The 19,964-nt window shown below is 57.5% G+C and overlaps 1 protein-coding gene and 1 non-coding gene across 2 annotated transcripts; one reads left to right on the top strand and one right to left on the bottom strand.

The window, feature by feature from the left end:
* Nucleotides 1-1,742: 1,742 nt before the first annotated feature.
* Nucleotides 1,743-1,847, bottom strand: LOC147912176 (U6 spliceosomal RNA). The gene has a single exon (XR_015550293.1). It is a non-coding gene; the product is annotated as a U6 spliceosomal RNA (small nuclear RNA).
* Nucleotides 1,848-5,310: 3,463 nt separating this feature from the next.
* On the top strand, nt 5,311-19,629 carry TIMM44 (translocase of inner mitochondrial membrane 44). The gene is made up of 13 exons (XM_004443487.3): nt 5,311-5,389; nt 7,085-7,186; nt 9,433-9,603; nt 10,655-10,735; nt 11,497-11,646; nt 12,849-12,988; nt 13,264-13,349; nt 14,071-14,163; nt 14,258-14,382; nt 15,887-15,937; nt 18,073-18,162; nt 18,635-18,745; nt 19,088-19,629. The coding sequence occupies exons 1-13, from the start codon at nt 5,345-5,347 to the stop codon at nt 19,205-19,207; spliced, it is 1,365 nt and encodes a 454-aa protein (XP_004443544.1). The 5' UTR covers nt 5,311-5,344; the 3' UTR covers nt 19,208-19,629.
* The last annotated feature ends 335 nt before the right edge of the window (nt 19,630-19,964 follow it).

Genomic DNA, 19,964 nt, shown 5'->3' with positions numbered 1-19,964 from the left:
ACAAATGTGATGGATGTCACAGCTGAGACCAGGTTACCAACGACTGTGACTTCTGTCTTGCTGGCTCTCTCCTGCACCCTCGGGTGGAAGCTGGCTTCCACGTTGGAAGCTGCCGTATGCACGTGTGGCAAAAAGACAGCCAAGAGACAGCGAGAAACTGAGGCCCTTTGTCCAACAGCCGGCAAGGGACTGAATCCTGCCAACAGCCACCTGAGCGATCTTGGAGCAGAACGTCCCCCATTTGAGCCTTGAGAAGATTACAGCCCTAACCAACACCTTGATCGCAAACTTGTAAAGTCCCCCGGAACCAGAGGACTAGCTGGGTCACACCCGGATTCCTGACCTACAGAAACTGTGAGAGCATATGTATTTGTTGTTTTAAGCCATTACACTTTATTTTATTTTTTGTTTTGGTGAGGAAGATTGTCCCTGAGCTAACAGCTGCGCCCGCCTTCCTCTATTTTGTATGTAGGCCGATGCCACAGCATGGCTGGTGAGTGGTATAGGTCCGCACCCAGGATCTGAACCAGCAAACCCCTGGCCACTAAAGTGGAGCATGCCGAACTTAACCACTATGCCACAGGGCCAGCCCCTAAGACATTACATTTTAAAAAACAGCTTTAGGGCCCGCCCCGGTGGCCTAGTGGTTAAGTTCGGCGTGCTCTGCTTCTGTGGCCCGGGTTCAGTTCCTGGGCGTGGACTTACACCACTCATTTATCAATGGCCATGCTGTGGTGGTGCCTCACACATAAAACAGAAGAAGATTGGCAACAGATGTTAGCTCAGGGCGACTCGTCCTCAGCAAAAAAAAACAAAACAAAAACAAAAACCCAGCTTTATTGGGATATAATTGATATAGAAAACCTGCACATATTTAATGGATATAATTTGATGAGTTTGGACACACACATACACCTGTGACACCGTCGCCACAATCAAGGTAATAAACATACCCATCACCCCCAAAGTTTCCTCGTATGCCTTTGTTTTCGGGGGGTTTCTGGGTGGAGGTAAGAACACCTCACATGAGCTCTACCTTCTTAACAAATTTTGTAAGTGCACACGCAGTCTTGTTAACAAATTTTGTAAGTGCACACGCAGTCTTGTTAACTGTAGGCACTATGTCGCACAGCAGAGCTCTAGAACTTACTTATCTTGCACGTCTGAGACTTTAAACCCATTAAACGTCTGCCACACCCTCACCCCCGAGTTGCCAGCAGCCACCATTCTACTCTCTGTTAAGCCATTATGTTTTGGGCTAATTTGTGATCATCCTAGTCCCAAATCTCGCCCTTCCTGGATGAGCACCACGTATGCACTCCCAGCTTTCTGGATGCTTCTCCAGAGGGCGGCTCCCTGAGTGCTTCAGTCCGTATCCTGCTCCTGGTCTCACCAGGACCGTGGCCAGCCCATTCCAGTGCACACTCGACAAACAGCGGTGGAAGGTTTCCTGCGCCCTGCGAGCACGCCGGGCAGCCCTGGGCACACAGCTTGGTCTACTGATGGGGGAGGATGCTCTGTCCCAGGCAGCTCGGGCTGCTATAACAGAACACCACACACTGGGGGGCTTACACAACAGACATCTATTTCTCACAGTTCTGGAGGCTGGAAAGTTCAAGTCCAAGGTGCCAACAGATTCAGTCTTTGGTGAAGTCTCTCTTCCTGGCTCGGAGAGAGAGAGAGGCTCTTAACCAATTTTTAAGTGTCCAGTACACTCTTGTCAACTATATGCCCATTGTTGTAAAAAGATGAAACGCTTCACGAATTTGTGTGTCACCTTTATGCAAGGGGCTCTTCTAATCTATGTCTTGTTCCAACATCAGGGTATGGGCCACCCAAGCCAGCACTCAGCCAGACTTCTGGCCTACAGAACTGTGAGATACTAGATGGGTGTTGTTTCAAGCTGTTAAGTTGGTGGTGATTTGTTGGGCAGAAATAGAAAAATCAGACTCTAACCACATGGGATTGTTGGAAGGCTTACATGAGAAAATGCGTGAGAAAATTTAGCACAGAGCCTCGTGCCCAGTCAGTGCTGATAAATGTTAGCTGGTATAGATGTCATCCCCCGCCAAGCCCACCCAGTAAAAACCACTGGGAGCCCATCGCCAGCCTGGAAACCTGTGCTGTAAATAAGGTCTTCTGTGTTCGAGAACTTTCATGTAAATTCCTGCAGGAGCTCTTTCTTTCATTCACTTTGTTGATACACATATTCACTGAGTACCTACTGTGTGTCAGGCATTGTGCTACGCATCAGGACATGAGTGGCCAGTCCCCAAAGGGCTTACACACTGGGGAGAGAGGTAGAGACCCGGAAGTCATTGCCTGGGGCTCCCTGAAGAGCATCCTCCTGCTGCGCCAGCCCCATGCCCTAGCCCTTCCCGCTGGGGACCAGGGTGGTGAATGCAGAGCAGTGTTCTCTACTCGCTCCTCGAAGGCTGGAGCAATGCCCTGATGGACATCCCTCTGATGTCATCCTGGGCCAGCAGCAGACTTCCCAACCACTGGTCCCCACCTCTCCCCCATCCCTCCCAGGGAAAGAGGCATCTTTCTTGCATGCAGGGCTAACCCATCTTCTCAAACACTCTGTTCCTTCAGGTACGCCCTCTCTCCTCACCTTCAACTTCTTCCTCCCTCAAGCTCTTTACGCCCAGCTCTGCATGTAAATACACTCCCACCTCTCCCATTAAAAACAACCAAACCCTCAACCAGCCAGCAAACTCAGCATCACCATCACACCAAGGACCACAACCTTACATTACGGGGCTTCTGCTGGGATGCAGTGGGAAGTACCAACACCCCCGTGGGACACTCTTTGCCAAACTGGAACCTAATCATGCTGAACCAATCAGTCAGCTTCAGAATGTGGCACATTTTTATAAGACAACAGGCCTTCAAAATCATCGGTCATGAAAGACTCCCCCCCCCCGAAAAAAAGCGAGGGGACTTTTCTAAATTAAAGGAGACTGAAAGAGACATGGCAACCAAATGCAATAAGTGAAACTTGATTGAACTCTAGATTTGTAAAAAAAAAAAAAAAGCGATCAAATTGGGGAAAGAATAATATTGAGTTTTATTTGATGGAATTTTAATTATTTAATCAATGATAATGAATTTCTTGGCATGATGATGGCATTGTGGTCTTGTGGAGAATGCCCTTAGGAGACACATCTTTAAGTATCGAAGGGGAAGTGTCATGTTGTCTGCAACTCTCTTTCAAGTGGTTTAATGAAACAAAGAAGTTTATTTGTATATATTTGTATATATATTTGTTTGTATCTATAATAGAGAGAAAGCTAAAACCAGCAAGGGAAAATGAAGCAGAGGTGAAGGATATATGAGTGTTCATTATACTTTCTGGCAACGTTTTGGTGGCTTTGAAATGTTTCAAAATAAAAAGGTGGGAAAAACAAACACACCATCCTCTCTGCTGCCCAAATATCCCTTCAGCTGTCATTTCACCTTCTATTCACAGCAAAGAGGCCTCAGAGGAGTCTGTGCTCACTCTCTCCACGTGCTGCTTAAATGTTTAATGACTGGCCCTCAAACAAACCCCAAAGCTCCTGATCTGTAGTGTCTGCCAATTCCTGTGGTGTAAATATCCACCATGGTCGATTTCAAGCTACTCGCATGGCATCATTTAACACAGAACTGGTATGCAATGCAGCAGCACACATAACAGAGTATTTCCAGCATGCAAATACCATATATGTAAATAAACTCAGCAGCACAGCTAGTAACATGTAGCAAAATAATTAGGAAGTGTTGCGTTTTGAGTATTTATTACTTTCGTTTTAATATAATGCATTTGACCAGAAGTTTATACAATCAATTTTTCAACAATGGCTGTGTTTAACAACTGGCTCCAAAATTCCTGGAAATTGACAGCTGGCTCTCACCAGCCAGTACACACTGACTCCAGCACACCTCTGTCAAAAAATCTCAACCCAGTGAAATCCGGCTTCCACAGCCTCGATTCAACCCAAACCCTCTTGCTCATCACACCAGGCACCTCCATATTGCAAAACGCAAAGGACATGGGTAAAGTTCTGGACTCGCCTGAGTTCTCTGAAGGATTCAGGAGGGCTTACTCCACCTGCCTTCTCCAAGGCCCTCCGGGTCCTCTCTCTACCTGTTGACCAGTCCTGCCCAGTCTCCTTTAAGGGCTCTTCTTCCTCCGTTTTAGCTTTGGGTCTTTGATATGCCCATTTGACACACTCTCCCTGGGGGCCCTTGTCCCAGTCCATGGTTTCAACTACAACTAAGAAGGCCAGACCTTCTTTTCAAACCTGTATATCACAACCGCTGAACTAGTTTGCTCCTCTTGGTGTTAAGACATTTCAAACAAAGCCAGAGTGGAAGCCCTCATCCCTTACTCCCACCTCGAGGTGCAGCTTCTGAGGGATAGAGAATGCAGGTCCGTCCAACCCTGAAGCCAGGGAGTGTATGTTGCCCCCCTTTCAAGTCCCACAGCCCTTATCACAGTTTAATAATGCAAATGGCTTCAATAGAGCAAACGCAACATACATTAACTCCCGCAAGAGACCAGACCCCTCCTCTCCCCAGCCTCAGATGGCACGGACATGTCAAGGTGCCGCCACTTGGTGGCAGCATTCTCTAAATAGGAAAATAGTATCTAGGCACTGAAATGACAGAGGCCTGAGCTTCTTCAGCGCAAGGTGTGTCAATTCACACTGCATCGATGGAGAAGTGGCCTGGCCTCAGCTTCCCTTTCCTGTTCTGGGCCAAAACCAACAGGCGCCTTCCCCAAGTGCTGTGTAAAAGCGGGCTCGTCGCTCTTGCTCTTGGAGCAACTCACTCGTCCGTCTGTCGGTCACTGTCAGTCATTCACTGGCAGTGAGAGCCAGAGTCAGTCATTATCGGGCTGGTCCGCCGTTCAGTCAGTCAGGAATCCAACTGAATCGGCCCTTGCGGACAGCCTACCTTCCCGCCAGCGGAACCTGCGCGATGTGTAGGGAAATTACCGCCCCAAACAGAATCCACGCCCTCAGGCTCCGCCCCTTCGTAGTCTTATCCAACCATAGGTCTCTGCCTCAGAGGAGTGCCCGCCCCCTGGGTCACATCCAGTCACACCCCGCCCTTCCGAAATCCTGCCCTATCAGAGGCCTAGCTCTCAAGGTGTTCCCGCCCCCTATCGAGCCCCGCCCCGTCGCTGCCCTCTCCCAAGGCCCCGCCCCCTTTGGAGCCCTGCCAATCAGAGGCCTTTCCCTCTCGAAACCCCGCCCCCCCTAGGGCCCGCTTTTCCCAGGGCCTCCCAGCTCCAGGCCGACGCGGTGGATGACGCCATCGGGGCGCGCCGCGAGAAGGTCAGACGGGCTAATCCAACATGGCGGCGGCGGCGGTGTGGGGAGGCTGGTGCCGCTGCCCGCGGGTGAGCGGACGTGCGGGGCCGCACGGGGTGGGCCTAGAGGGCTCCGGGCTCGCGACCTCCAGGGCCTTCTTCTCTTTAGGCCCTTGGCCCTCGCGGCCCTTCCCTGTGCTCGGCGAGAGGCGTGGGGTTGGCTCGTTGTGTCAGCCGAGGCCGGGGCGGGGGGCCCGGAGCGGGGCCTGAGGGCGGGGGCCGGGTGGGGGGCGGCAGTGCGCGGAGGCGGGCGGGGAGCGGATCGCCCCTCCCCTCCTGCTCAGATCCCACGTGCACCGGGGAGTGCATGGTGGCCTCGGCGCCCAGCGCAGAGTAGCGAGGAGAAGGCAAAAAATCCGTGACAGTCACGGTTCACGTTTATATGCCACGTCCTCTACCGGGAGCATTTCCTGCATCGCCTCTCCTAACCCTCCGTGTGAGAGCGCGGGAGGTGGTTCTCGCCCTGACTGAGAGCCTGGGCTCATAGAGGCGGTGGGAGTCAGGGCGTGTAAAGCACACTGAGAAAACAGTACTTCATATTGCTGCCGCTTGTCGCAATCGCACAGGTTAGGAAACTGAAGACTCAGAAAAGTTAAGCAACCTGCCCACAGTTTCAGAGCTAGTGGGGGCTTTGGACCAGGTCCACCTGACTCCGGAGCCAGACTCTGGAGGAAGGAAAATATCTCATGGGAATCTGAGTGTACCAAGAAAGAAGATGTCTTTGACTTCCCACTGACTTTTTCTTGGCCTCTTTAGAGCCAGGTTTTAGAGGTTGAATTGACACGTGTTTGGATTTGAGCACAGGAATGAGGGGGAACCGACTTCAGGTTTGGCCCTGCTGTGGGATTTCTCGACCAAGCTAGACAGCCATCTGCCTCTAGTTAAGACGCTGAAGCCAGTGGCTTCAGTGTAGGCAGATCGAGAAGTACAAGTTATTTAAACTCCCAAGAGTTACTCTTGAGTAACTATAAGTTTGGGATGTTGCTTAGGGTTACTGGAGACAGGAGGTGTGGATCAGGGAATGTGGGAATGGAAGAGAGGTTCTGTCAGGTCACTCACATCTGTGCACATGGCTCCGTGCTGGGTACTAGGGTGCAGTGTTGAATAGGACCCGCACAGGCCCTTCCCTCATGGAGCTTCATTTGGTGGGAGAAGAAATGCCTTTCACGTAAGGTTAGCTGGCTGTTGGCCCAAGTGACTCCCGTAAGTTGTCCTGCATGCAGCACAGCTCTGGGCCAGGACATTGTAGGTTTATTCCAGAGTTGCTCCTGGAGAAATAACTTATCAGAATTTACCTTTGAAAGCCCAGGTCTCTTGTCTTCCAAGGCCAGCAGAAGTGGGGTGGGCTAGTGAGAGAAGACTGCTTGTCACCAGCATTGAAGCTCAGCATGCCCATTTTCAGACTAAGGGATTAAATTGGACTGGCATGTTCAACCTTCCTCCCTCATAGGTTGGCGTTTCCCGGGACCCATCAGGTTTCTCCCAGGTTCAGAAGCGGGAGGGGAGAGATGGGCCCTGGAGGTGCAGATCCAGTGTTTTCTCTTTCCACCCGATCCCACTGGCTTCTCAGAAAATGGGAACTTTGCAGGGCACCCAGCATGTGGCAGGCATGCGATAAAAATTGGCAGATAAGTCTCAGACGACCCCTGCTTTTTTAGTGTGGCCTACCTCATTCCTCGTCACCGTCTTTTCTGAATGAATCTTTCTCTTTTCTCCCCCACTTAGAGATGCCTCCGTGGTGGAGTCCAGTTTCTGTCGAGCCACAACCTAGTGCCGCTGCCCCAGGGAACCTATCAGATACGGCGGCCAGGCAGAGAGCTGCCCCTGGTGAGTGACTCAGGACCCGAGCAAGCAGACAGGAGGAGGAGGTCGGAAAAATCAGACCTAGTTGACGGGAGAGAGGGCTGCAGGATGTTGCCCATACTGCCAGTGGCGGCTGATTGGCAGACAGTCAATATCCAAGGCCCTTGGAGTTACAGAGCCCAGTGTGCCTGGTCCTCTCTGTATCCCAGGAAGTGCCCAATATCGTTAGGAATCAGGCTCCTGCCTACAAAGTAGCACGTTGTCTCAGCTCTAATGGCTAGAAGAGTCATCCCCTGTACTGGGCTGAAATCCACCCCGTGTGGCTTTGAGCAGAGTTACCCATCATCTCCTGGGGCTCGGTTTCCCCAGGCCACATCCCCCCATCCTTTATGCTGCTCCTCACAGGTAGCATTTTCTAGAGCTTTTGTGTCCCCAGTCACTCCTCTTCATGTTTCTCTTGGTGCCTCACCACCATGAAGAGGGAGACTGAGAACCTGACACTCTTCCCCAAACCTGAGTGCTCGGGCAGCCCACGCCCTCCCTTCCTTCTGAGTCTCCCTCAGCTGCCTCCTTGTAGGTTCCCTATGCCCCCGCCTCACTCAGATTTTGTCTCCCTGATCCTGTCCTGGGGCTGTTGTGGGCGTGGGACAGGCCCTGGGGCCCTGCCCTGTAGTTGTCCAGCCCACCCTACACTCACAGTGTGCAGGCCCGCAGTGAGTGGCAGGGCTGCTGCAAGGTGGCGCCGTCCCTGATAGTCCTGGAACTTCCCCTGGAGAAAGGCTGGCCAGGGCACATCTAGATGAGACGGCAGCCTGGCCGTGCCAGACCTGGCTGCCCGCCTGTGGAGCAGCACCCAGGTTTGGTACAGCTTTCCCTGTGGCTTGATGGGGGCCAGGGAGGCAGTCGCTCCTGAAACTGTAGAGGGAGCCCCCAGCCCCTGCAGCATAGCCAGCACACCCGGGGAGGGGTCGGGAGCAGCTGAGCACACACGGCCACTTCCTTGTGACGTGATCTCTCATCGTCATCCTCTAAGCTCTCTCTTTCTGAGCCTGCTCTTAGTGACACGGGTGGGGATGCAGGTGTCTAACCCCAGCTCTGTCAACCCCAGAGCCCGTCTTGGGCAGTGTACAATGTGGTTCTTGTGCCCGGAGCGGCGTCTCAAGCTCTCTTCTGGCCTCCCTAGGGTCTGGCCCCCAGGTGTGTTGGGTTTTCCTGTGAGGGGACACCCCGAGCTTGGGCTCTCGGTGACTGTGACCCTGTGGGCTGAGACAGGGAGGTTTGTGCCAGTCTCCAGGCCCTTGGGTGACATATGAGTCCCAACTGGGGACTTGGGAGTGGCCCCAAAGGAAGAAGTTATCCCAGCCCCAGAAGCCCAGGGTATAGGGCGCTGTGCCAGCTCCTTTGTAATGGGGAGCCACAGAGTCCTTTCACCTCCAGTCCTGGGGCAGGAGCCCCTTTGGGTGTTGAACTTTGCCTTGGGTTTAACGCGAGTGTATTTGAATCCCCATGAGGGTTCCAAGCTGCACCCGTTTCTCGTCCAGTGTTTCCTCTGTTGGACAAAGAGCATGGCATCTTGTTTTGTTTTTAATAGACTTTCTTTTTTTGAGCAGTTTTAGATTTATGGAAGAACTGAGTGGAAAGTACAGAGAGTTCCCATCAGCCGTCCCTCCCCCTCTCCTCCCACCTGGCACACAGTTTTCCGGGTCATCAGCATCCTGCAGGAGGGTGGTACATTTGTTACAACTGATGGGCCATTACGGATACATTATTATTAACTGAAGTCCTAGTTGACATGAGAGTTCACTCTGTGTTGTACCTTCTGTGAGTTTGGCGAATATGATACATGTATCCACCACCATCACAGTATCAAGCAGAATAGTTACACTGCTCTAGAAATCCTCCCTGCTCTGCCTGTTTATCCCAAACCCCAGCCCCTGGCAACCAGTGATCCTTTTACTGTCTCCATAGTTCTGCCTTTTCCAGAATGGCACAGAGTTGGAATCATCCGTTATGTAGCCTTTTCAGATCAGCTTCTTTCGCTTAGTCATATACATTTAAGGTTCCTCCATGTCTTTTCATGGCTTGAGAGCTCATTTCTCTTTAGCACTGACTAATATTCCCTTGTCTGCATGCCCCACAGTTTATCGCCTGTTGCTTTTTAAATTTGTCTTTTATTACTCTTATAAAAAGAGGTAGCTATTCATTGTTAAACCTAGGTCAACAGAAAGGAGAAAACAAAGAATCCCTCATTTCTTTTATTTTCTTTCTAGTCCAGATCCTATTCTTCTGGAAGCAGAAAAGGCTTTCTCTCTGGCTTGCTAGATAATATCAAACAAGAATTAGCCAAAAACAAAGAAATGAAAGAAAGTATAAAAAAATTCCGAGACGAGGCGAGGAAGTTGGAGGAGTCAGACGCGCTCCAGGAGGCCAGAAGGAAATACGTGAGTCCCTCTTCTGCGTGTCTCCCTCGGTGGCACACGTTTTCCCAGAGCCCCCCGGACAGTGAGGGGCTCAGTGCCGGGGCGCTGGGGGAGGGGCGGCTTGTGTGGGGATGAGGTCACCCCACTGATGATAGGGAGCGAGGGGACAGGAGTGGGCCATCCAGCCTTCTGGTTCTGTGGAGAGACAGTGCGCCGTTCTCCGCAGACCGTTCTCCCGGCCTCTGCTGGGAGCTTGCGAGAAAGGCAAGGTCTCAGAGCCCTCTTGACTGCCGGAGCAGAATCTGTGTTTCCGCAGGTCCCCCCGTGACCCCTTGATTTCAGATGCGCTGCTCCTGAGAGCCTTGCAGTCTTGGCCTTCAGAGTGAAATGGGTAGAAAGTGGGTTACGATGCTGGCGTAATTATTAATTACCGCTGCTGTCTGTTACTGAGCAGCTGCCAAGCGCCCACCACCGCGAATGGGCTCGCGTCCTCTATTCATATGCCACGTCAGGGCTCTGCGAGGCGGGTACAGCATCCGCATCTGATGGGCGGCTGAGGCCCGGGGGTGCGGGCACCTGCCCCCGGGTCCCTCAGGTTTTTGTTCTCTTGGCCCCCCTCCCAGGCCATGGGCAAGGCCTGTTCCCTCTGAGTGTCCCCAAGTCACTCACTTGGATGTAACTACCCATCTGGGTCCTGCCTCTGGGGGACTCGACCCGACAGAAGATCGCCCTTCCTTTTCATTAAGGGAGGGGAGTGGGTGGAGGGGTTGTGTGGGGCAGAGCAGGCCGAGGTTGGGTGGGGTGGCCGGGATGTGGGAACCGCTGCAGTGGCTGGGTGGGGGGCAGAGCGAGGCAGGATGATGCTGAGAGCAGAGCCCCCCGAGATAGATCGCTGATGAGCTGATGGGCAAGATCAGAGAGAAACGCTGGGCAGGGGGATCCTGCGCTCAGGCGGTTCAAGTCCATCAGCTGAGCCCCAGGCTGTGGGGCAGCGAGGGGCCCTGGGTGGGGAAGGGGGGTTGAGAAAGTGCTTCCTTGGACCAACAAAAAGAAACAACGTCCTTTACCCTAGAAAACCATCGAATCCGAAACGGTGCGGACGAGCGAAGTGATCAAGAAGAAACTGGGGGAGCTCACAGGCACCGTGAAGGAGGTAACAGTCTCTGGGCTCGCCGGCCCCGAGCCACCGCCTCCCGGGAGGGGAGTGGGGCTGGAGGCAGCGAGCGGCAAGAGCAGGCGCCGGGCAGGGCGTGACTTGGCAGCCGTGGATGGACAGGTGTGGGTGGCAGGTGAGGGAAGAGCCATCCGGGTCGGGAGGCTTCTGGAGTTTAGATCCACGCCACCCCACGGGAAGGAGGGCAGGCAGACTAGCCACTCGCCCGGCGGTTCACCACTAAGTTAGAACCAGCCGTGCGACTAGCCAGGACAGGAGGATGAGTGGGGATTTTCTTCTTCCTGCCTAGACATAGAGGGGAGGGGACACTTGTGCCAGGCGAGGGTGGGGATGGGAGTGACTCCTTGGGGCCATGGGCGGCTTTCTTTGGTGGTTTCTGTTTTGGTTTTTCTGTTCTGTGGGCGGGAAAGAGGGGCGGGGCTCTGCATGGTTCTGGGCCCAGGGGAGGCCAGCCCACCCTCACCCTCCTGCTCACCTCCCGGCTGCTGCTCCTGCGGAATCCTTGGAGGGCTCGGGGCTCCTGCCCGTTCTGGGGAGCCCGAGGGCCCAGCACCCCAGAAGTTGTATGCAGTGTTCTCCAGCGTGTGCACCCGAGTGTCAGGGCCCCACGAGCCAGATGAGTTCGGAGCGCCTGTTCCCGCCCCTTGGAGGCCTGCTCTGGCCTTAGCTCTGGGGAGCACCTGCAGGCCTGAGGGGGCCGTGCTGACACCGCCCGCCCCATCCCCACCCTGTCTCAGTAGAGTCTTGACGAAGTCAGTAGGAGTGACTTTGGCCGGAAAATCAAAGAGGGCGTGGAAGAGGCAGCCAAGACAGCCAAGCAGTCGGCCGAGTCAGTGTCTAAGGGCGGGGAGAAGCTGGGCCGGACCGCCGCCTTCAAAGCCCTATCCCAGGTGAGTGCACTGGGGCTCGGGGCCTCACGAGGGGAGCGCAGTGGGCCTGGTGGGAGGGCCCTGCTCCCCTCTTGGCTGAGGGCCTCAGGCAAGTCGCAGTCTCTAGGGAGCTGCAGGTTGACACCCCAGGAGCCTCTCGCCTGCTCTGAGCTGCGAACCCCGTTAGCTTGTGTCCGTGACCCAGAGACCTCTTGGGCTTGGGGTGACTTGAGGTCCTGAATTCATTCCACAAATGCCTGTTGTATCTTACTGTGTGCTGGGCCCTCTGCTGGCCGCAGGGCAACAGGAGAGAAATTCCAAGTCCCTGTTCTCCAGGGGTGCAGGGGAAGGAGACAGGCAGTTCCTGACCAGTGAGCCACAGAGGAACACACGGGGGACAGGGAGCCTTCTCAGAGGGGCCCTTCTCCCCTGAGGGAGGGAGGAGTTGGGGGGCGCTGCAGGTGGAGGGAGCAGGCCCTGCAGAGGGGAGCGGGCACAGCCAGCTCGGGGCACCCCATGAACGGTGGGGAGGCCATGGGGCGGCTGAGGGAAAGTGGGGCCCGTCGAGAATGGTCCTGCGGGCCATGCCGGGGGTTAGGGGTTAGGTTTCATGTGGAAAGTGACAAGGAGCCGAGGAAGGTTACTGAGTGTGGAAGAGGCACAGCCACCCAGCCAGGACTCCGGCAGTGTGACAGAGGAGGCTGGAGGCTGCCTTGGGTGGCCTGGGCACAGCTGCCTGTTGGTGGGGACAGGAGGAGGGAAACGGGTTCCAGAGATTTGGGGAGGTGGAATCCACAGACTGTGGGTCAGCTCGGGTCAGGGGAGAGGGGCAGAGGCAGATCCCAGGATGCCTCTTGGGTTTCCAGGGAGAGTGAGGAGTCAGTCTCGGAATCTGAGGGTCAGCTGGGGGCAGCCAGGGGTGTGTTGGCTGCTCCTGGAGGGGAGGGGCAGGAGTCAGCAGAGCTGGGGTCTCTCTGGGCCTCTGTGTCTGCCTCCCCAAGGCTCAGATGTGTCGCTGCCCTGCACCAGGCTGGGTGGGTGCTCTGAGCCGAATGACCCCGAGACCCAGGGAAGGTGAGGCCCCAGGGCGCCATCAGGCCCAAGGCTGGGGTTCAGAGCAGGCGCTCTCCCGACTTTGGGCGCGACCACAGGCCGACGGCGGTGGTCTGGGGTATGGGGAAGGATCCCTGCACCCACGCCACGCTGGCTGTGCTCTCTTCCAGGGGGTGGAGTCAGTGAAAAAGGAGATCGACGAGAGCGTCCTGGGGCAGACCGGGCCCTACCGGAGGCCCGAGCGGCTCAGGAAAAGGAAAGAGTTTGCAGGAGAGAAATTCAAAGAAGAGAAAGTGTTTGAGCCCAATGAGTAGGTACCGGACGGGCCCGGGTCTGCCCCCTCACCGCCTCCCTTTTCCACCCCCCTCACTGTGGTCCATTTTGAGGGTCCACCAAAGGCTGCTACCCGAGTCACTTGCTCAAGTTTCTTCTCTGCCCGAGGTTCCCCGGCTCCCTCGAGAGGATTTGGGGGCTTGGTGGTGGGGGAAGAGAGATGAGGCCGGTGTGGTTGCAGCCCCTGGACTGGGTGGGGCTGGGGCCCGGCGGCTCTGGGCTGCTGCTCACTGGCTGCCCTGTCTTCCCCAGGGAGGCCCTGGGGGTCGTGCTGCACAAGGACTCCAAGTGGTACCAGCAGTGGAAAGACTTCAGGGATAACAACGTGGTGTTCAACCGTGAGTGTTCACCCCTTCAAGACTTGGCTGACGGCAGGGCGGTGACAGTGACACTTACTAAGCACTCCCCGTGCACTGGGCACAAGCCAGACCCCAATTTCACAGAGGAGAAGACTGAGGGTCAGAGAGGACCAGTCGCTTCCGCAGGGTCACCCAGTGGGAAGCCCCCGAACCTCTCAGCGTGGTGGGTGGGGACACTGCTGTAGGGGCTGTGTCACCATCTTTGCTGTTCCTGGAGCCAGGGCCAGTGGTGGCAGCAGGGTGGCCGGGCCCAGCCGCCTCCCTGCCGGTTCTGCTGTGGATTCCACCACGAGACGCTGCCCATACAGGAGGCCAGGAACGCTGGTGCTCACGGAGCCGCCGCCAGCTTGTGGCCCTGGAGTCCTCTGCCCTCGTCTGGGGCGTAGGGCTTCCCAGGTGGTGACAAGGAGCGTAGCCATGCCACACGCCCTGTCCCTTGTCCTGTGAGGACTGCCGCATCCTTTGTGATGACAGCACCAGGCAGCGGGGGCGGCCCTCCAGTTCACACAGCCCTGCCCAGGGTTGAGGGGGCTCTGCAGGGGGGTCCTCACTCATGGCCAAGGAAGAAGCTCAGAGAGTCCCCCAGTGTACCCGAGCTGCGTGGAGAATGGCTCTCCCGGGGGCCACGAGGATCCCCGGAAGTTGTGGAGTGGGGGTGTCTTTCCGGAAGGCACCCTGACCCCTGCCCCATCCCCCGCAGGGTTCTTCGAGATGAAAATGAGGTACGACGAAAGTGACAACGCGCTCATCCGGGCGTCCCGGGCGCTGACAGATAAGGTCACGGACCTGCTGGGTGAGCAGGGTGCCCCAGGACCGTCCTGTCCCCCGGGGCCAGCTGCAGGGAGGGTCCTGGGCCCTCAACCCACTCCTGGCTCGGCCGCCCCCAGGGGGCCTGTTCTCGAAGACAGAGATGTCGGAGGTGCTCACGGAGATCCTGCGGGTGGACCCTGCCTTCGACAAGGACCGGTTCCTGCAGCAGTGTGAGAAGGACATCATCCCCAACGTCCTGGAGGTGGGTGCCCAGCCTGCAGGCCCCCCCACCTCTGGTGCCCGGGCTCCGGCCTGCCATCCCGGGGGTGCACGTCACAAACACTGTGGCCCGAGCGAGGCTTCCCTGGGGGCGTTGGGCCGTGAAGGGGGCTTTCTGAGCAGAGACGTTGCTCCTGTCTTCAGACGCCTGACCCCCCATGAGAAGGCATGGTCCTCCATGGCGCCTGCTGGCCCTGGCGCCGGTGGCTCTGACATGTCCTGCCTCACCCACACAGTGTCCTGCCCGGGGACTGAGCTTCTCTTCCTGAGGTCGGGCAGCAACGCCCGCCTCCCCTCTCGCGCCTGCTGAAACAGCCTGGCGCCTCCCGGCTCGTTTCCCTCCCACTCCCCTGAAGCTGTTCCCTCTAGCCTGCCCTGAGCGGCCGCCAGGGGCCCCGGGTCTGTCTCCAGGTGCCGGGGGCCTTGCAGGAGTGGGAGAAACCAGCTGTCACCCTGGGGCAGGCGTGAGGAAGGCCTGGAGAAGCTGGTGGCTCAGGCCAGACCTGCCGGGCAGGGAAGCAGGAGAGGGGGCTTTCCTCCGAGGTTGTCTGTATGGGAATCCCAAATCCCATCATCTGGTCCTCTCGCCTCTCCTTTTGGCTCATAACTGAGGCGGGGGGCGTGCCCAAGGTCGCCCTCCACGAGCCCCCTGGCTGCCTTTTCCCTGCCACGTCTCTGCTCCTCTGCAGCCCCCAAGATGTGGCCAGAGCCTGGGCATCCTCAGCCCAGCCCAGCCTGGCCTCTGGAGGGCCCTGAGTGGGACCACAGAAAGGCCCTCCAACCCCGTGTGGATGCCTGGTCTCTCCTCCTGTGCTGCCTCCTCGTGGTCCCCTCTCCTCTGATTTCCCAGGCCCCTCGGCCGCTTGGGGCAGGGCTGGGAGGAGGTGGAAATGGAGCCACTCCCAAAAGCAGCCACCGAGCACTGGCACTTTCTTCTGGGCTGAGGCTGTCTCAGCCCCCAGCCTGCCTGCAGTTTTCCAGGGCCCCCGGCCCCTCCCTTCTCTGGGCCCCTCCTTCGCCCTCACTGGATCTGGCCCTGTCTCCAGGTTCCTGTGCAAGCATCCCCCACTGCACCTTGGGGACCCCCCAGGGCTCCCTCTCTGCCCCCACTGGTAGGACATTGTGGGCCTGGCTGTCCAGAGCTTCGTCCCCAGGGCAGGCAGAGTGCAGCTCCTCGCCTCCATGGCTCAGTTTCCCAGCCAGGGCGAGAGGCCCCCTGCCCCCCCACTGCCACCCTCCCCTTTCTTCCACCAGGCCTTCAGGGACCCCCTTGGGCTGCCCGTGGTCACACAGGGGCTCTGCTCCCCGAGGCTGGGGAGGGGGCACCCACTGCTTCAGCCTGACCTAGGTCCCCCTCCTTCCCCAACCAGAACCGCAGAGGGGCCGGGGGTCTGCAGAGGAAGGATGCCCACTGGAGAATGCTCAAAAGGTTTCCACCAGAAGAGCCCACTCATTCTAACATTTATTTTATTTTTTTCTGTCTTCAGGCCATGATTTCTGGAGAGCTGGACATTCTCAAAGACTGGTGCTATGAGGCTGTGAGTACTTTTCTTTTTTTTTTTGCGTTTAGGCCTAAAAGGAAATCACAGTTTGGAGAAAATCTGCTTGGGCAGCTGGATCTGGGAAGGGCACCCAGGGCGTGGTGTCCTGGTCGGAGGGGGTCCTTGTGTCTGCTGCTCGGCTGGCCCAGAGCCATCTCTACCTTCCTCCGCCCCTCAGCACGGGGTGCACGTCCCCGCCCATGGGCTGTGCACCTGCGGGACTCGCTGGGGGCCAGGTGGCTGGTCCTTTCCGCACTGAACTCCTAGTCAGAGATGACCCTTCCAGCTTCCCCCTCCCTCCCTCACTGGGCCTAAAGGATGGCCTGGGGCCTTCCTGCCTGTTGTCATCTAGAAACCTTCCCCTGTCTTAAAATAAATCTGGTTAAGAAGGCTCATGGGGAAAAAAAAAAAACAAAGGATCATAGGAGAGGCAACCTGAGGAAGATGAAGTTTTCAGTGTGGCCTGTCTACCTGCCCCGTTTCAGGCGGCCCTGCGTGACATAAAGGAAAGCCCCGTGGTCAGGACCGCCTGGGGTACAGGCTGGGGGCCCCGGGGTCAGGGAGCGAGGGGAAAGGGACAACAAATAACTGGGGTGCATCAGACGCTCGCTCAGCATACGTGGGTCCCATGTGTGGTGATTGTGGGTGCTGGACAGAGCGGCCCCCTGGGCCTGTGTCACCTCCCTTCCCTGGGACAGGGCTGCATCATTGTGCCGTTTCGCGGGGGTCCTGAGGGTCCAGTGGGAACACAGAAGCGGCGCTCCAGGATGCACAAGGTGCATGGCTTCATTGCAGTCTCAGTGCAGGATCCCACAACACGAACCTAAACAGATATTGATAGATGCCCCTGCCCGAGAGGAGCCATGTGTTCTCACCAGGCTTTCTGCTCCCTGGAGTCGGCTCAGGGTCCCTGGGGCCACAGTTGGCGCCGGGCTGCATGGGGGCTGGTCAGGCGTCCCCCGGAGCACACACTGTCTGCCCCGGTCCTGGCAGCCTCCCTGTCCCTCGGGGCTCCGTGCTCTTCGGCCACCTCACCTCACCCTGCTCACTCCCCGACCTGCGTCTTCGTGGGATGTTTTTTTTTTCTCCCAGCTTCTTTGTATGAAGCAACCCAAGAGTCTTTTGGCTGATTCTCTTCTGTTTCCAGCTCACAAACAACTTGGAAAAAGCAGAGGAGAAGATGTCAGGTTTTCTTTTTAACTACTCCCCTGCATGGTGACTAATCCAGCAGGCATTTATGAGTGTGGGTTTTTTTTTTTTTTTTTGCTTGGGGAGCATTAGGATGTGGCTGATTATCTCTGCCAGAGAACTGCTGGTGCCCCTTGAAATGCAGCTGAAGTTGCAGCCGCTCGCACAGAGGTGTTTTTAAAATGTCATCTTTAAGAAACTGCACGAGAAATAAGATTGGCACCATTTTTATTTTTCTGGGCAGATCGGTTGTTGCCATAAAAAGTAGGTGCCGTCGGAATGCCTCCCGTCCTGGTTGTCTGTCGAGCTGCCAGGCTGCACATGTCCCGGGGGCTGTGTCCTGGGCCTGGGAGCAGTCACAGGGCTCAGGAGTGTCATAGGAGGCCCCGTGGCCCCCGTCGGAAGAACAGGCTGCCTGTGGCTGACAGCCGCCCATGAGGGGCCGGGCGGTGGGAAGGAGGCTGACCCTGGCAGTTGGTTCCAGAGCAACCCGTGGGTTAGGACAAATCCTAGAAAAAGTGGCGTGATTCCAGGCCAGGATTCAGAGTGAGGTGAACGTAGGAATGTTTCAGATCAGCCAGGAGGCCTCAACTTACCCCTGGGGTGCATTTCAGGTAGTGTTCCAGAATAGCCCACTTTCCTCTGGGAATCTTGATACAGTGCTCTTTGTAATGAGGGAAGCGTGTGGCTCAGGCCAGCAGAGGGGTGGCACCAGCCTCCCTGCTTGGACCTGTGCTCCTGGTGTCTGCCGCTCCTGGCGTGGCACACCCAGATGCCGGGAGCCATTTCTGGAAGGTGCAGAGCTGAAAGGGAGCCTCCCTGCGGGGAGGGTTTCCCAGGATGCCGCCCTGGCCCCGGGGTGTGCGGGTGTCGGCCCTCCCCTGTGATGTGGCACCTTGCGCTCAGGTGGCCGTCCACATGGGCTGGTCGGCTTCTTGTTGCAGACCTACAGCCAGCTGGCCCACCCCATCCAGCAGGCCAAGGCGCTGGGCCTCCAGTTCCACTCGCGCATCCTGGACATCGACAACGTCGACGTGAGTGCCTCCTCGGGGGCCAGGGGGCCCTGGGGCCGGGCAGGCTGCTACTCAGAAGGGCACTGAGCAGGGGGGAGTGAACTCCCCTTCCCTGGAGGAGTCCCAGCACGGCAGGCGCTTGGATTAAAGGACCTCGAGGCTTCCTTTTCAGTGAAAGGTGTCTGTGGTCCTGTGGTTGGAACATTAGACAAGCAGTGGGCACAGGGGTGCTGCAGCTGGTCCCCCAGAGGCGGTGCTGTCCCTGCCCCGTCCCTGGGAAGGCAGGGCTCTGTCAGGCTGCTCTGCCCCGCACGGCCCGTCGGGGAGCCTGCGCAGACTCTTGGCAGTTCAGACCCAGGCTCGCGGTGGGAGGACCTCAGGCCTGACTGCCGGGGCCGCCTCCTGGCAGCACCCCCGGAAGGGGGGTTCTGCAGGGAAGAAGGGCTGGGGGCCATCCTCTGAGGCCCGCCCGCCCTGTCGGCTCCCCCCGCAGCTGGCCATGGGCAAGATGATGGAGCAGGGCCCTGTGCTGATCGTCACCTTCCAGGCGCAGCTGGTCATGGTGATCAAGAACCCCAAAGGCGAGGTGGTCGAGGGCGACCCGGTGAGTGAGGGAGGAGCGGGACGGGCCGGGCGGCTGCACAGGACTAGCTGCAGTCTCCGGCCACTGTGCACTCATGGCCAGGAGCTTCTGGGGACGGCAGGGCAGCACCTTGAGCAGTCCCAGGGCCTGAGACGGGCCTACTGGAGGTCAGAGGGCAGCTGGCCTGTCCGCTTTTACCAAGTCCTGAGTTGTAGCCTCTGCTCTGGGCCCCAGACCGGTGCTCCTAGTGTCCCCCTGTGTCCTGACCTGGGAACCTACTCCAGCCCCGCCCCGCTGGACGGCCCCTGGTCCCCTGGTGGGTGCCGCGAGCTCTGCCCCGGCCCTCACCCTTGGCTCCTGCAGGACAAGGTGCTGCGCATGCTGTACGTGTGGGCGCTCTGCCGCGACCAGGACGAGCTCAACCCCTACGCGGCCTGGCGGCTCCTGGACGTCTCTGCCTCCAGCACAGAGCAGATCCTCTGACGCTCCGGGCCTCCAGGGCTGGATCAGCCCGAGGGCATGCCCAGGGGACCGCTGTCCACCTGCAGCGCCTGGACCTCTGGGGACGCGACTGCTGGCTCGGCCCCACTCACTGCCAGGGTGGCTGCGACCCTGGCTGGATGGGGAGAGTGGGGGCTGCTGAGGGCTGCTCCCCACTGCGCCAGCCCCTGCACGGCTCTGTCCACGGGGGCTGCTGGCGAGGGTCACGGAGGTGCACAGGCCAGGCGGTGCCAAGAGGCCCAGCCCAGGGCTCCCTCGGGGCAGGGTGGGCCTGCCTCAGAGCGGCCAGCCAGCCTGTCAGCCAGACGGTTTTAGCTCCGTTTTTTTAAACAGTGCCCTTATGATTGTCCTGTACATTCGCGGAGATTTGGAAGTGAGAATAAACGCCAATGCGTAGGAGAGCAGCTTGGGTGGTTGAGGTGTCTGTCACTGGGGTTGGGGGAGCCGGCTAGGTGGTCATGGGGAGGCGGTCAAGGTCATGGAAGGATCTGTAGCCCCAGAGGCAGCACCTTCCCTGCTCAGGACCCTGCCCCCCTGGGGGGGCTCAGTGGTAAGAAAAGCTGGGAGGAATTACTCTGTGACCTGGCTGGGGTCTCTGAGTGTCGGGGTCCCCAGGGCTGGGGAGCTTGAGCGCCCGAGTGATGCTGGGGGCATTGGGGTTCCCCAAACGGGGAGTCTGGGTGAGGGGCCCATCGAGTAGGAGAATGGGGGTGCGGGCGCTGCAGTCGGCCTGGGCGGG

Source organism: Ceratotherium simum, chromosome 39 (assembly GCF_057802395.1).
Source record: "Ceratotherium simum simum isolate JZ-2026a chromosome 39, ASM5780239v1, whole genome shotgun sequence".
Classification (NCBI taxonomy): Eukaryota; Metazoa; Chordata; class Mammalia; order Perissodactyla; family Rhinocerotidae; genus Ceratotherium; species Ceratotherium simum.
Note: the sequence above shows the minus strand (reverse complement) of the source record. Positions and strands in the feature narration are given on the sequence as shown.